Raw genomic sequence first — 15,855 nt, forward strand, 5'->3', positions numbered from 1 at the left:
TCTCTACAAAATGTCCCGGTTTTTTACTCATATGCTTTTAATCTTTCTTCGTTCAAAACATTCGGAAAGAAAATGATGTAAAAGTTAAAACAAAACTAGGTTCCCGAAACATCAAATATATTTTTGGTTTTGTGTTGTTTTGCATTTATTAGAATAAAATTCGATTTTAAGGTTGAATATGTAAACATGAAAAGCTTAACAAATAAACGAATTTTCTTCAGAAAAGTGTGTAGTAGTAAGTAAATGACACTTTCCTATGTAGTATAACAAATTTGCTTTTTTTTGATCTGGGGCCTAAATTGTGTCTAGATTTAGGTGTTATTTTTGAGCTGGGGCCTAAATTGTGTCTAGATTTAGGTGTTATTTGCTATAGCGAGCTCAAATTCACATTCTATTCGAGGGAACGAAGAGTCTTGGGATAATTTAACTAAACGAATGGATGGAGTTACTTGAAATTTGATCTTGATAATTTCTAAGTAATTTCAAAGAACTGTATATTTATTTTTCTTATACCTACTGCGATGTAAGCATATTTACCATGTAATATTTTCAAGAAAATGGCCCGTATGCATAAAAAATAGTAAATACTAGCAATATGAAATTAACAAGTATAAACTAGGTTTGTTATGTACAAAATGTGGATAAAAAACTTCATACTTTATAATTTTTCAAGTAAAAGTTTTAAGTTCAAATAAAAGCTTAATTTCTTAAAGCTTAACTCTAAAAAAAATCAGTTAATGCAATTATGGCGCTTCCGTGTTTTGAAGAAAAAAGCCACTTTCTTTTCCTTGAACTGCAGAATCTCAGGAGTTGTATATTATTATTCTGGGGCCCTATTTTGTAAAACGATAATCGTTGAAACTACTTCGTTATCGCTCAAACGCGATTACGTAGTACGATAAATCGTTTTATCTCAGCGATACTCGTTAATCTTTACGACTGCCATTTGCCTTTCGTTTTCCTTTAAGTGTAATATAATATTGTTGTGACTGCCGTTAGAATGCATGTGAGCCTCAAAAAAATATTTTTTTCGGTTTAGTTTGGCCAAACGCCTTTCTATTTTTACTTAATCGCTCTTTGTCGTGACCACGGTTGCCACAATGGTCATTTATGACAAAAATTGGTCATTTTATATTCACTTGGTCATTTGGTCACTTTTTATTCCATTTGGTCATTTTTTCTGAAGAAATGAACAAAGTATCAGCAATCAGCCTGCGCAATTATTAGCTTCCAGTAAAAAGTTCTACCCGAAATATTTTTTGTTCGACTAGTTTCTTATGTTCTTACCAAAACTTTAGTGAGAAGCGAGCTGTTTGCTACCTAGCATATAACCGGAAAAAAAGTACGAAATGCGGGGAGTTTTCCGAATGTGAACAACTTTTCGACCACCACTCAGAATAAGGGAAAAGTGACATTTAATTTTTCCAGGTATAATCTTGTTTACGTGAAAGCTCTACTTTCAATTTTCATGTCCACAAAAAATTAAAGGATTCCATGTTGGGTAAAAAAATAAACAGTATATCAAAAATATTACTTCTTGTCTAGAAGAACAGAGAATTTTTTTTTTGAGTACATTGAAGATGTTTTTATAGTAAAAAAAAAAAACTGAGAAACTTTTAATTTAAAACAATCAATTTTATCTTTTAACATTTTTAGTTATATCAATGATCTCCATTTCGGAACTTTCAGTTTCAAATTTATAGATAATTTTCCCAATTTCAATTTTTCCTGAAAAGGGATAAAAATTCGGGTATTTTTCTACAGGTAATGCTATTTAGACAATGTTCCGTTGCAAACTTGAACCCGAAAAATGAGGACCATTTTCATAAACAACTCTACAAGATTTTAAGCAAGGTCTGATATTTTCAGGGCTAAGAGCTGACGTGAACCAACAACAAAAATGGCAAGGGTAAAATTTGAAACGAAACACTTTTTGACCAAACTAATGACAGATCTTAAACCATGCGCAAGTTTTGGTACTAGATTTGAATTTTTTTTTTTAGTTGGTCCGTTATAGCTATGAGCCCTCCATTTATGGTTACTGTTCTAATGTCCCTTAGGTATATTTTTTATATAATTTTGTCTTCATTTAAAAGTTAGCAGAAACAAATTATTTTGGTCATTTTTATTTACATTCTTGGTCACAAATTTTTTTTTTTGAAGTGGCAACCGTGGTCGTGACTATCGTTTACTTGTCGCTCGTTTTGTATGAGAGTGGTATTCATATAAAATGAAAAAAATAAAGTTGGTTCATATTTCAACAAAATAAATTTTTAGCCATAGAAACTTTAGCTAGGGGACGTTTTGTTATTTTTCAAAATTAAGGAGGTAATTGAATTCAAAAACATCCTGAGTAGGAAACTTTCACCCTTTTATCTGAAAAGTCAAGTTTTTTGGGATAACCGGTCCTGTCTTAGCACAAATTCCATTCGTTTCGTAGATTTGCCATGGATCCCTAAAAAGCAATCACAGAATCCGTTCGTAATGAAAATTTTTAAACAAATTCTTATTACAAACGGATTCTTTTATTAATTATTTTGCGATTCATAGTCAATCTACAATACAATTTAAAATCGTGATGTAAGGAAGACCGATTTGTACCTGGTTCTAAAATGGATGTAAATTAAAAGACATTATTTGGTTGCTTTTGTTTTTATTTTATTTAAATTTCATTTATGATGAAACATTCATTAAACTCAACTGTACATTTACTCTTCCGAATTTGATTTGACCCACTGATTGAATACATTCCGACAATGAATAACAACGCATTCATTACTGCAATACTCATCTTCCCAGTCTGGATTTATAATTGCCCGTTTATTGCAGTTTTCTCTCAAACAAATCTGAACTGAACCAGCCTCATTAACAAGTTGTACATTCTGAGGCTGTTGGTTACCAGTTGTTTGTTGTTGTTGTGAATTAACATTGTTTGAATAAACATTGTTTTGGCCAACTTCTTGTGTCTGTTGGTCATTAATCATTGACGAATGGGAATCATTTGCTCTCGGGGAAATAGTAAAAACTACCGGTCTCGAGGTAATTTGTTTTGGGGAAATATTTGGATGCTGAATAATGTTTTCTTGGTCGTAGTTATTCGCTACTGACTCCTCTTGAACAACCTGACGCATTTGGGAACTCCTAAAGGCTGCCATCTTTTGAATGTATTCCTTCTTTGCCAAGTCACTTTTTTTATTGTAAACGTTTTTGTGAGTTGGATCGAGCACTTGCCACATGGAACTTACAATTTTGGATATTTCTTCGAATGAAGTGTTGGGATTTTGAACTTTGATTGCGCTGACTGTGTCACGGAAGAAGAGAGCATACGCGGAGACAGGTTTCACTGGTTCCGGTGCATCAAGGTTGTTGGTTGAGACTTGTTGGTGCTGCTGCTGGTGGTGATGGTTGATTGCATTGAATCTGTTGGCGTTTGATACTTGTATCTAAATGTTTTGTTTTTATAAACAAAAAACGGAAACAATTTGGTAAAAAATTGAAGGAAGTTTAACTTACTGTTGGCTCAGGGTCTACGTCAGTTAAATCGAATTCTTCATCCCCAAACGAAGGCGTGTGGAACTGAGCATTCATTATTTTGTTTTTGTTACATTCGATTAACAAATTATATATTATAATTTTATTTTATAAATAAAAAATAAAATTTTTATTTATTTTTTATTTCGTCTGGCATTTAGGTTAGAAAAGAAAAATGTTTGACATTTGAGACGCGTTCAATCCCTTCAAGCAAGAAAACGGAGTCCAGAAAAAACAGTCCGACCTCCGACCGAGAAAAGCGGGGTTGCACTCACACACTTGCAACTTTTTGTGTATGAACACAAAGTCGAACGAGAATCGTGGTGGAAAGTGAGAAATGGAAAAAAAAGTGAAACAGACATAGCCAACAAGAGCAAAAGCGTCATTTTGTTATGTTTCGTTGAAGTGTATAGTCGCGTCGCGTCGTGTCTCGTGTCGTTGTTATTATAATATTAGTATAATTATAAACAATATCAAATTATAAACAATATGGAAACAAAAAAAGGTATGTTGTATATATCGCTCAAAGTGTTTGGGTTAAAATGTTGTTTCTTCTTGTGTTGTAGATGTAATCTCTAATGATGAAGAAAAATCTAGAAGGTGAAACATGCGATTGGGTATCTAAAAAAACACCAACAACAGCAGCAGCGTCAAATGAAATAAAATGAAAAAAAAATGTATGTGATGTAAATGTATTTATTGTGAAAATTTCGTTTGCCAAAATAAAATAAAAAATAAAACAGTTTCAGTGAAAAAAAAAATAAATCTTGTTCTTTTTTTGGTCGCAATTGCGAAATGTCATCCCTTTCTTATTCCTCTTTCTGGTAGGTTTTCGCTGCTCCGGCTCAGGTCCGCCTTCGGCTCCGTTTTCTCGGAATGGAGATTTTCACCACACCAATACATATTCAATCGACTTCGCGGTGATTATAATTTCCATACTAATTTGAGCCGCCTTCGGACCAGTTTCTGATTCGAAGTCGGACTCAGCTCCGCCTCAGGCGGAGCGGATTCGGACCGAGGTCGGACCTGTTTGCTTGAAGGGATAGAATTCAAATAATTCAGTAAGATGATGACAGTTGATTAGTTTAAAGGCTTTAACACAATGGCGCGGCATTTTTGCTATGGCATCGTCATTAAAGTTTGAGTGTGTTTCTTTATTTTTTCCGGATAAAGCCTAGTACGCTGCTGAAGCGAAAAGAAATTTTCCATACAAAATTTCGTTAACGAAATCCTGAACGGAAAATTTCGTTTTGCTTTTCGCTTTTCAGTACGCAGCTCTAGCGAAAAATTGGAGACTTTTCACTGATTTGTCACTTACTTTTTACTGTCCTGTGCATTTTTCTTGACTCCAAGAGCAGTGTTGACTGTTTTTTCACTTTTAATTCATTTATTTCTTGCTTTAAAAATTATTTTCTGTTGATTTTTCTTGATTTTAAATTAATTTTGAATTTTTTTATTTTGACTTTGACATAATACTCGATGATATTTTTTTTTCGTTTGCATATTCGTTGTCGACTTTGGAGACTTGAAAATTTTTCGTTTGAAGTGAGTGAAAACTCTCCAATTTTTCCCTAGAGCTGCGTACTGAAAAACTATAATGAAAACGAAATTTTTCGCTCAAGATTTCATTATGCATCAGCAGCGTACGCAGCTCCAGGGGTCTTATACCCCTGATAAGAGATGCCTTTTTATGGGAGTTTTTTTTGTGATTTTTTTTTTTTGATATGTGATTAGGCTATTTAAATTGGAACAAAAATTCAAGAAATCGAGGTAATACAAATTGGTCAAACCGTTCCTTAGATACAAACCCAATTTCTATGAATTTGAGAGCAAACATTTTGCAATTTTGTTCCCTTTATATAGTGAAATTTATTGATTTCCACGCCATCTGCATCTCATATTGGATAAAATGAAAGATAGGCTCATTAGGTGTGTTTTTTATTACAACCGGTCTTAACTAGACAAAAAAAAACGCAGTCTGGGCTAAGCAATTTACATGTTTAATACAACAACACCTTAGCCCCTTGGGCTTAGTTGTTTAGCCCGGAGATTTCTCTGGGCTTAACTTTTTGAAGAGTTTTAAATCTGTGCTACCAAACTATTTGTTTCATAAATTGTTTAGAATTTCTTTAAAAACGTAAAAACTGACGTTTGGAAGGACAAAATGTGTTAAAATAGTTTTGCTAACATACATTCTTGTATCTCTTTGTAAAACATACATAAAAAATACAAGAAAATAAGGACGAAAGCGAAAAATATGACAACTCTAAATTTTTGTTGTGTCTGCTGTTTTCGGAACATTCGATATACAGTGCTGCCAAGATTTCAGGTTAAGCCCTGAGGCGTTTTTTTTTGTCCAGTTAAGACCGGTGGTAATAAAAAACACACCTATTGTATACATATTTCTATAGAACTATCAATCGAAAAAAAAAAAATACTTTAGCGACATCTTTTGGTAGATCTACATTTCAATTTAATGCATAAGGTTCAAATATAAAATAAACTAGCGATCCCACCGGTGGCCACGCAAAACAGAAAATTCTACTTCATGAGAGTACTATAGGAATATATATACAATGATAGGCTTTTCATATTGGGGAAAGAAATGAGAAGTTAAAAAGATATGAAATCATTTATTTTAAATAATATTTTCGTAATTTTATTTTGAAATTGAGAAAAAAAAAACATCTATACATTTAAATTCTATAATTAAATTAAAGTTTCTAGAATGCATCTTATCACATTGTGTTGAATTTTATTGCAATTCAAATTGGTTAACTCTATTATTCTTTCTTTTTTTTTATGTACAAATGCTATTCACATTATATTCAAAAATATATACATATACAAATTTTTAACATTTAAAACTTTTTTTCTTCTAAAATCTAAACTATATTCATAAAATTAATATAATGGCATTATTTTCGCTTTTGCATTTCAAGATATGTTGCGGTAAATGTTAGTAAACGATATCTTTGTTTGAGATTTCGAGCTCGCACATGAGCCGAATTGACTTCTTCGGTAAAACTGCCAGGGAACCACCCAGTAATACCATCTCTTATTCGTTCACCATAAAACCAACCTAAATTCAAATAAGAAAACATATAACCGTTAGTTTGTACTTTTCTTTTGAAAAATTGGTTTGCCTTACCATCTGGAAGTTTTCTTGAAACATTAACCACGTCTCCAACCTCTAGACTAAGAAGATCTGGTTCGGTTGCAATAAATTCATGTGTAGCAGTTACTTGTGGACAATCCCATTGCTCGTAGAGCTTTTCTCCTGGAGTTTCTGCTTCTGGGGGTCTTGTTGCCTGAAGCCATCGTTCCATTTCCGAAACAGAAGGACATGAGAGAATCTTTTAAAAATAATAAATTGTTAGTTTTTTATGTTTGAGAGGACAAAAGTTTTACTTACAAATTCAACAGTCTTTCTCTCATAATTTTCCAACAGAGTCATCAGAATTAAATTCTTTCCGGTTTGGTTTGCATCTTTGGTTGGCAATTGTGGAATTGAGTCTCCTGATGAAATAGTTAACATGTTTCGCGGACAATAATCGAACACTGTGAATTGTTCTTCTCCCTTTCGTTTAGTCAAGACCATAAGGTCCGAGAATAAAAATGCATAAATATTTGATTTTGCGAATTTCTTTCCGAATGTTAGTTTCGCATCATCTCCCCGCCAAACCAAGTGAACCAATTCACCCTTTTTAACCAAAAAACGAGGTTTGGCACCTGTGACAGCGACACCTGCCGGAGCTATTGCTAAAGCTCTCACATGAGATGGGAACTCTAATTGCTTTGAGATTCGTTCAATTTCATAGGCTTGTTCGCAACGATTTGCAGCTTCGTTGCATTGTGCTACTATTTTATTCAAAATGGCTAACGTTAGTTTCCAGTTATCATATTCATCATCATTGGGTTGCACTTTACTGAAAACTGCATCGATGAGCAATGGCAGTCGAGTTATTCGCTGCATCGGGAGCATTAGGAATGAGTGGAGTGTTAAGCCGCAACATACTGAATCGGATTCTAGTTGTTCCAACTTTTGGCAGAATAATCCCTTGGCTTCTTTTAGTCTTCGCAAACAACGATCCATTTTACCTTGATGTTCACAATATGCCACATAAACTTGGAAGTCTTTCTCGGCACATGAGTAAATACTTTTACTCAAACCCAATAGCATGATGTTATCTTGCCAACAGGCTTCCAATTCACTGAGTAATCTCTCAGAACACTCATGAACGGGAGTGATGTAGGAGAAGAGAGCTCGACGATCTCGAGAACTGAGTATCGTTGTGTCATGGAAAGTGTGATGGTTCATAAAATGGCTACGCAAAAGATTAAGTGATTTCAGGTAACTTGCTTCAGAGGTGATTATCTCGAATTTGGCTTCTTGGAGACTTCGTTCACGTGGAGTTAATGTTGCTAGAAAAAATAATTTTTAGATGAATAAAGAAAGATAATTGATTTATGTAAGTTTAAATTACATAATATTTCTGAAGATATAACTTCTGGAATTTCACTCCAAAGAGTTCGTGATGGTCCTGATTTGGGACCTACTAATTGAAGGGCTGTGGGTCTTGTTCGCTTGGGTTTTTCATTTTTAGAATTGCGTCCTCCGATTTCTTCGTACCCGTCAGTAGATTCGTGGTCTTCCATATCACGAGATATTGACTGAAAAATAAAATAAGTAAACTTTAATTGTATACTTGAATAATTTTTTTAAGGGTCACTGTGGCGTATGCGTATCATTTTTTTTTTTTTCAATGGAAACAAATTTACTTAAATCGATAAAAAAGTTATCGCTGAAGGCATGTAAAACCATCTTATTTTTTGCTGACCGAAATGAACCACAATACAACTGTCAAATAAGGTTTTAGTAAAACTTACCTCTAATTTTTCGGCACTGTAAATTTGGTATAACGGCTCATTCAAGAACATATGATGGCCAACATCCTCTCCTGTTCCACCTTCATTCCCTGTAGAAACCCCTGAACTTCCACTTGAACTCGCCACTGAAACGCCACTCGTCTGGTATAGACCAGCTTCAGCATACCACGACGTATTGGAAGTACTTTTATTTAAATTCTGTTGTTGTTTTTCTGAATTAACATCTTCAACACTAATGTTGTTCTGAATTTTAAACACTCCGCATTCTGCATACCACGATGTTGTAGAAGGTCGCTGTTTTGATGTTTTGCCATCTGAAATCGGAGGTGGTGGCGGGGGGTCATTTGGTCTAAGCCCAATAGAAGTTTGTCTTCGAGTAGAGTTGGTAGCACTTGTTTGTCTTTTATTTTTTCGAATAACAACAACAGGTGGCTGATCAGTTTGTTCAACTTGAACTTTTGGAACATTCACATCTGAAGATGATACCTTCTCAAATATTCCCGAGTCCTGCTCACTGGTCTCTGATACATAAAATGTACTCCTTGCAATGCTCATTGTTGATAAATTATTTTTACTATCAGAACTTGCTGCTCCAAGACTCTTTAATCGATTTTTGAAACTCATTCCGGTCTTGGATTTAGATCGGTAAGGAATTTCATTTGGGGCAGTTAGACTTCTATCAGAGGTACTTTGTTTGAGCCCATTTTCAGGGCTAGATTGACTAGTTATCAAATTTGAATTATGGAAGTCTGTATTCTCGTAGATATTATTGTCGTCCTTGGGAGTGTTGTCTTTATTGATATTCGGTTTATCTGGTGCCCTGCGAGTGGGCTTAAGTGTTGTTTGATATTCATTACCTTCCATTTGATTTTGAGTGTTTTCGTATATTTTTGCTTGGACAGAGTCAGCAAGACTTTTATTTGGATCACTTGGAGACTTTTTTATAATTAAATTTTTGAATTTTTTCATAAAATTATAAATTTGCCTTTTGGTTGGAGGTGGATCAGGAAGCTTGACATTACAAATATCTACACCACTGTCATCCTAAAAAGAGATAAGAAAATTGGTAAGAGAGTATTCGTCTATCAAATTTAGATAGGACAAACCTTCTTCATTGATTCATTATCTTCATAGATATCATCATCAGTTTCAAAAGAGTCATAATCGTCACTGTGTTCACTTTTAGGTATAACTGGTGATCTAGTGTTTCCATTAATTTTTGGAAAACTAGGATTACCTACTGGAAATAGAGGCTCGTAATAATGGTCAACGTCATCTGAAAAAAAAGTAAATTTTAAAAATTAAAAGTTAAGCTTGGGTAAGAAAGATCATCACATGAGCTTTTATAAACAAAAAAATAATCAACACCAACCTACAAATGTAACCAAAGTTGTTTGAGTTTCATTAGCGTAACTTGATTCCATGCGTAATACGGAAAACTTATCACGCTGACGGCTGATTTTACGGTTCAATTGTTCGATTTCGGTATTTTGGTATATTGGTTCGTTTATTTCATTATTTTCAGTGAATTCACTGTTCAAATAAACGCTGCTTGATGGTGAGGTTATGTAAACTTCACCGACCGCCCGCGCTCTGCGACGGCGCGGCATGGTCTTAATAGTCCCGGTATCGGGTAGATCCATTTTAATGCAATTATTAATCTCATACTTTGAGCATACTCTCGAATTTAAGTTAATTATGCTGAGCTTTTCTTTTAAAGGTTTTTGTTGGTACTATTTGCAATTTATCATTATTATCAATCTACACAAATAAAATTATAAAAATAACTACAAAATTATAAAAAAAGCATTTATATTTCTTTTTAATTGTTTTTTTTTTTAAGTGCGTTTAAGCTGTTAATGTCTGTGTGGACAGAAATGGTCTTGTGCTCAGTTTTAAAATAAGTTAATTAAAAAAATATCGATTTTATCCAAATTGGAAATATGCTTCATAATATGCTTACAAAAATACGGTACCTTTCGATTAATTTTCTATTTAAGAATCAAACGATTAAAAAAAATCTTTGATAGAAGGTTCTTTTTTAGCGAAAGAATTGAAATGATGGCCATTTGCGTTACATCTATTAAAGGGTGATTCATTTTTCAAAAGACAATCAAAAGAATGTTTTTGGCATCATTGTGTTAAAATTTGTTGAAAGCAGGGCCGGATTTGACGTGTGAAGGCCTCGGAGCTACAAAACAGTGGAGGTCCCCTTTCCCCTAGTTATATAAGTTAAGAGAAGTTAAATAAGATGAACATGTTTTGAAGTCGATAAGTCGATCAATGAAACAAATTGGATTAGATGGTAGCTGGATGCAAGACTAGAATCTAAATCATATTTTTGATATCTTTTATCTTAGCCATGAACCGTCTCTTAGGGCTGTATTTTCTAAAATATTGCTTTTTAACAATTTTCAACTTGATCGAAAATATATGCTTTTTTTTTGTTTCAATATTAAATTATGTTTAGAGCTTATAATTAAAACGAAAACAAAATTGTTTCGGGAATGTTTTTAAAAATTACAAAATTATAAAATATCTAGTTATAAAAGCTGCGTTCTTTTGGAAATATTTATCTACTGCTTAGTACTTAAATCTACTTTGAACTACTTTTTCAGTATAGCAAAAGTAGTTCAAAGTAGTTTTCAGTACTAAGCTGTTGATAAATATTTCCAAAGGAACGCAACTAAAATATTACGATATTGGTCAAGTTGACAAAAGTAAAAGTTCATTTCAATTCAACAAATGTTAAGTTAATAATAAATTCTGTTTTCACCGCCAGATCATTTTTCATAGTCCCGCTGCGTTTCCGAAAATGACAAGACCTCGGGCATTATTGCCTTTTATAGTTTTTCCTTACAGTTTTAAATAAGAAATATCTCAGAACTGGCGTTCCAGGAATGATACGTTGCAATTATTTTACAGAAACAAAATAAAACCATGATTTTCCGCTTACAAAGTCTGCACTTTATATGAATAAGTATATAAAATTATTCATACTTAATTCGAAGTGACTTATTTTGGATACTAAACGATTTTTTTAAAATTTTTGGAAATGTCTGAAATTTTTGATCAAACTTTTAATATATTAAAATAATAGTTATAGAAAATTAAATTGATTTAATGCGGTTTTGTTACTTGAACTACATTTTTTTGGTTATGAAGGCGTTCCCGAAATTATTTATATATAAAATATGAATTCTGGCTAGGTGCAAAGTAGAATATTCGTAGAAAAAAGTATGAAATTTAATAATTAAATCACACGTCGCAAAAATCAATCTACGAAATTTAATTTAAGATTAAATCAATTTTGTTCTTTCGTAAATAGAAGTGGGTTTTGGTAGTCTAATTATGATTCAGAATTTAAACAAATCAAATCAATATGATCATGTTAACACAAATTTGAGGACCTTAAAACCACTCATTAAACAATTATATAAAATTGCAAAAATATCAAAACCCAAATTAAAACTAATTTGACATTTTCAAAAAAACAAATTCACATTCTATGCTATTTCTTAAAAATATCACACCGGTTTTTATGTGCGTTTTTTTATGTAATATATAAATGTTTTTAATGGAACATGTTTTTGAAATCAAAAACTAGTTGATAATATCACTTCCGAGCAAAATAAAAAAAAAAATTGTTTCTGATGGACAACGCAGACAGTGACGGTGAGCAATAGACCGGTTAAAGTAGATTATTTTATAGTATTCGTAATAATTTATTTTGTGTAGGTATGCGTGTGAGCGACTTGTTTAGAACCATAACTTGTTTAGTTAGATGGATAAAATTAGGCCTCTCAACTTTGGTCAATTAATTTAATTATCACAAGGTTATAAATGGACTTTAGTCATAATTATTTTACATATTTTTTTTCTGTTCTAAAACATAAAACAAAAAACATGAACAAAAGCTTCCTTAAAAGAATGGGAATAAGTATATACACAAACAAAAAAAAAAACTGCAACAACCAAAAGTATCTACAACACAACGAAAAGGTTAAAATGCGCTTTTTTACGACTTTCACTTTTAAAGCGAAGATGAGCACAAAAGATATGATATATTAACAGACAATATGAAATTATGCAGTATATTTCACTTGTGATTGTTTTATTATTTATTATTGTATTATTTATTTGTTTAATAAAATTCAACAACATTTATCATTTTTGTGACAATAAAACAGATGAATAGAAATATTAATTATATTTCTCTTATATAATGTTTTTTTTATTATATTCTCTTTGTTTTGCAAGCAGAAAAGAGCTTGCTACTTGTAGGTACACAGAGTAAGCACACTATACACTGCATAAAAATGATCAACGCAAAATTTCCAACCGCGATCACTGAACTTGTAAATTTTTTCGTTTAAACAATGCCTTTGATACAAAAAATGATGGAAATAGTTTCAAGGCTGTTTATTGTGTTGCTTTAGGTAGGTATACGGTTTGCTTTTGTATTCGATGTGTCGTTAATTTTAAATATTTAATTACTTTGGGACTTAACGTTCGAGCACTAAACTCTGTGATGTGCGGTGCGATCAGCAGAGAAGCACACGATCAATTAGGTTTCTTCAAAGTTAGTTACGACGCGACGGTTAGCGATGAGTTAGATACACCATGTCCAATCTAATGAAATAAGCTCGAGTGACTGAGGAGATACAAGTCTTGCGAGAGCAAACACACAGATTGTTGTTTTTCCATTTATTCTCCATATACTGGACTGGCAGCTGGAGCTTTATTGGACTCGGTTTACCAGTGTTATCACTGTGCGAGAATATTTCTTCATCAGTTTTAATAAGTTACAGTAACAATAAGTTTTTCATTTTCAAGTTGTTTAACTTTTAAAACTACCTACCACTCGAGACATGGCAACCCTGTTAATTATAACAGACATTTTTCGATAGTTTTAATCTTTTTTAATACTTGTATTTTGTGCTTTTAATTTAAAAAAAAATGTGTTATAACTGTTATAAAATTGTAATCCTTTAGGCCCAATTTATTCACACTCCATTAAATTTAAAGTCGCCATTAAAAAAGGGAAATTTTAAAATTTGTATGCGATTTGACAAATTTATAATTTTTAATGGAGACTTTAAATATAATGGAGAGTGAATAAATTGGACCTTAATCTCACGGAAGACGAGATGAGACCTTTCAGTATAACAGTTCAATTAACTTATATCTTAACTATTTCTAGTATCAAGGAAAATGCAGGAATGTTCCCATAAACCTAATGTCATCATTGTCAAAAGTATAACATGTTGAAAAAAACTGAATTTTTCAGTCTAGGATTATATTACTCGTATGTAAATTTTGTCTCAATTCTTAGATTCATTCGTGCTATATTTTAAGAATAGGTTATAGGTTTGCAGAAGCGGTTTGAGTTGCGTATTAACGCATTTACATACGTCTTCTTCAGAAAAGACGACAAATTGATAACTGTGTGTTCAAAGAAAAGAAGAGTTATCCGCTTTTCCAAGTCATGGTTTTTTTTAATTTTCAGAATTCAGAGATTCAGAGGCAAAAATTCGATGAGTCACATATTTGACAAATCCTCTCAGCATCATTTTTATTTTCCATCAAGGATATCATTATGTCCATTAGTACATTACATTAGTGGAAAATAACAACAATAACCTCAAAGAAAAAAAAAATTATGTAAACTTTATAAAAATGAGAAATATAAATTGGTATGTGGAACAGTGAAGCGAAAGAGTAAGTCGCAGCCCGTCGCACTTTATCGCAGATATGATTCATAGTGTTTATGAAACTACACATTCTAGAGAAAATTTACTTATATGAATCATGAATTTATTTTCATGACAACATAGTTAAAAGTTTCTTTAAAGTGAGAACAGGGAATAATAGTACAGAAACTGTCCTTTCCTGGTCTTATTTTTGTTAAAATTTTAAACCAAAATAATATTGTGAAGTGTTATAAAATAGTACATGCCTTATTCTTATAGTTCCACAACAAAAAAAAATCTTTAAAAATAATTTAAACCAAAATATACACCTCTTAGTTTAAGTTGATTCGAGTGCAAAAATCAAACTTTGAAATTCAATTAGAGAACATTTCATGCTCAATATTAAAAGTTCCGTTATTTTGTCAAAATTTCTGCTACACCATCTTTTTATAACAATTATAAGGAACAAAGACATTATTATGTTAACATCAATATTTTAGCCTATGGCCTACTACGGAACCACTGTGCTCCGGTGAGTTCACTTGAAGATTCATAGTTTCTGTATTAGCCGAGAAGCATTTTTTATTTTTATTTTTCAAAAAAATGTTATAACTGTTATACATTTTTTTTTTGCAGCACTCTGTATACTGAATGTGTTATAAATACATATTGTATACAAACTTTGACTCGACGGAACCGCCTAAAAGTCATTTATTTCTACTAAAGATCACTTTCAATTCCCGTAGAGTGGCAACGCTGATTCTCAACTCTGATGTATTTGTTTGTTCTGCTTCAGTGTAGTCGCTTGGTTTGTATTGTCGATGGATATAGAAAAAGAGATTGCGGAGATGCACAGGCAATTGCTGCTACTGCCCTGGTTGGTGCTTGATTGCTTCAGGTTTTTTTTTTGTTTTTGTTACAACTTCTCTTTATATGTTCATGCTTTTAGACAATTTATTATTATTATGTACTACCACTGAGCTCTCCAACTCAGATATTTGCAATGGAATTTGGAGAAGCTTGCGTTTGAAAAGTAGTGGGATGACAGTGCTAGAGTGTGACTGAGAACAGGTTTTCTGCATTCACCATCACCATCACTGTAGCAAGAAATATAATTTTTGTGTGCCAGGTTTTTCCTATTTGACTTGACTTATGTATGTGATCGAGCATTGCAGTTTTAAAAACGTCATAAACTCACACAATCACTGGGAATAACTTGGGTCTTAATTTTTTTTTTATTATTTATCGAAAAAAAAGATCAAGTCTGATATTGTAGGTATATGTGAACACATAAAAGCTTTATAGTGATCTTGTTCAAGTTTTTTTTTTCTCTTGTTTTCGAACTACCTATTGTGACTAATTTGACCTTAGTGTCACTGATCAATTAAATAGATGGATTATATGAATATTTTTTTATGACGTCAGATATAAGGGCGGATATTAAATTGTCAATCAATAAATTTCATAGAATTTCATAAATAAAATGCAGTTTTTTTTGAGACATTTTGGATAAAAGGGAAATATAATAGTAAGTAATTTTTGAATTAAGCACGAAAAGAAACCCCTTAGATAAAATGATTTCCAGTTACATGTGCAGACTTCAGTGTTGCGTTGATAGTGAATGCTATTGATTTGTACTTACCATCATCACTTATTGTTTGATGCAGTCTTTTATCTCTCACACGTTTTGACCAGTCTGGACTTCTATGGCATTTTGTTCGTTCTCTTACACTGAAATTAA

The 15,855-nt window shown here is 32.3% G+C and overlaps 2 protein-coding genes across 3 annotated transcripts in view; both read right to left on the reverse strand.

Annotated features, from left to right (window-relative positions):
- Nucleotides 1–2,633: 2,633 nt before the first annotated feature.
- LOC129911827 (TOX high mobility group box family member 4) lies at nucleotides 2,634–3,712 on the reverse strand. Its single transcript, XM_055989779.1, has 2 exons — nucleotides 3,514–3,712; nucleotides 2,634–3,443 (listed from the first exon to the last, which is right to left on the reverse strand). The coding sequence occupies exons 1-2, from the start codon at nucleotides 3,586–3,588 to the stop codon at nucleotides 2,709–2,711; spliced, it is 810 nt and encodes a 269-aa protein (XP_055845754.1). The 5' UTR covers nucleotides 3,589–3,712; the 3' UTR covers nucleotides 2,634–2,708.
- Nucleotides 3,713–6,163: 2,451 nt separating this feature from the next.
- Nucleotides 6,164–15,855, reverse strand: part of LOC129912497 (putative mediator of RNA polymerase II transcription subunit 26) — a 31,313-nt gene continuing 21,621 nt past the window's right edge. For both annotated transcript variants that reach the window (XM_055990763.1, XM_055990762.1), the window contains exons 3-9: nucleotides 15,757–15,845; nucleotides 9,528–9,697; nucleotides 8,422–9,465; nucleotides 8,019–8,205; nucleotides 6,947–7,956; nucleotides 6,683–6,887; nucleotides 6,164–6,613 (exon numbers count right to left, since the gene is read on the reverse strand). In XM_055990763.1, coding sequence (XP_055846738.1) covers nucleotides 6,450–6,613; nucleotides 6,683–6,887; nucleotides 6,947–7,956; nucleotides 8,019–8,205; nucleotides 8,422–9,465; nucleotides 9,528–9,697; nucleotides 15,757–15,845 — 2,869 coding nt within the window. In that variant the 3' untranslated portion in view covers nucleotides 6,164–6,449. The remainder of the gene's footprint in view (nucleotides 6,614–6,682; nucleotides 6,888–6,946; nucleotides 7,957–8,018; nucleotides 8,206–8,421; nucleotides 9,466–9,527; nucleotides 9,698–15,756; nucleotides 15,846–15,855) is intronic.

Source organism: Episyrphus balteatus, chromosome 2 (assembly GCF_945859705.1).
Source record: "Episyrphus balteatus chromosome 2, idEpiBalt1.1, whole genome shotgun sequence".
In the NCBI taxonomy this organism is placed as follows: domain Eukaryota; kingdom Metazoa; phylum Arthropoda; class Insecta; order Diptera; family Syrphidae; genus Episyrphus; species Episyrphus balteatus.

Excerpts from the sequence above, each read along its gene's own strand:
- LOC129911827 (XM_055989779.1), bottom strand. The coding sequence starts at position 3,588 with ATGAATGCTCAGTTCCACACGCCTTCGTTTGGGGATGAAGAATTCGAT. Across the intron at positions 3,444-3,513 it reads ACGTAGACCCTGAGCCAACA|ATACAAGTATCAAACGCCAA; the intron begins GTAAGTTAAACT and ends CAAAACATTTAG.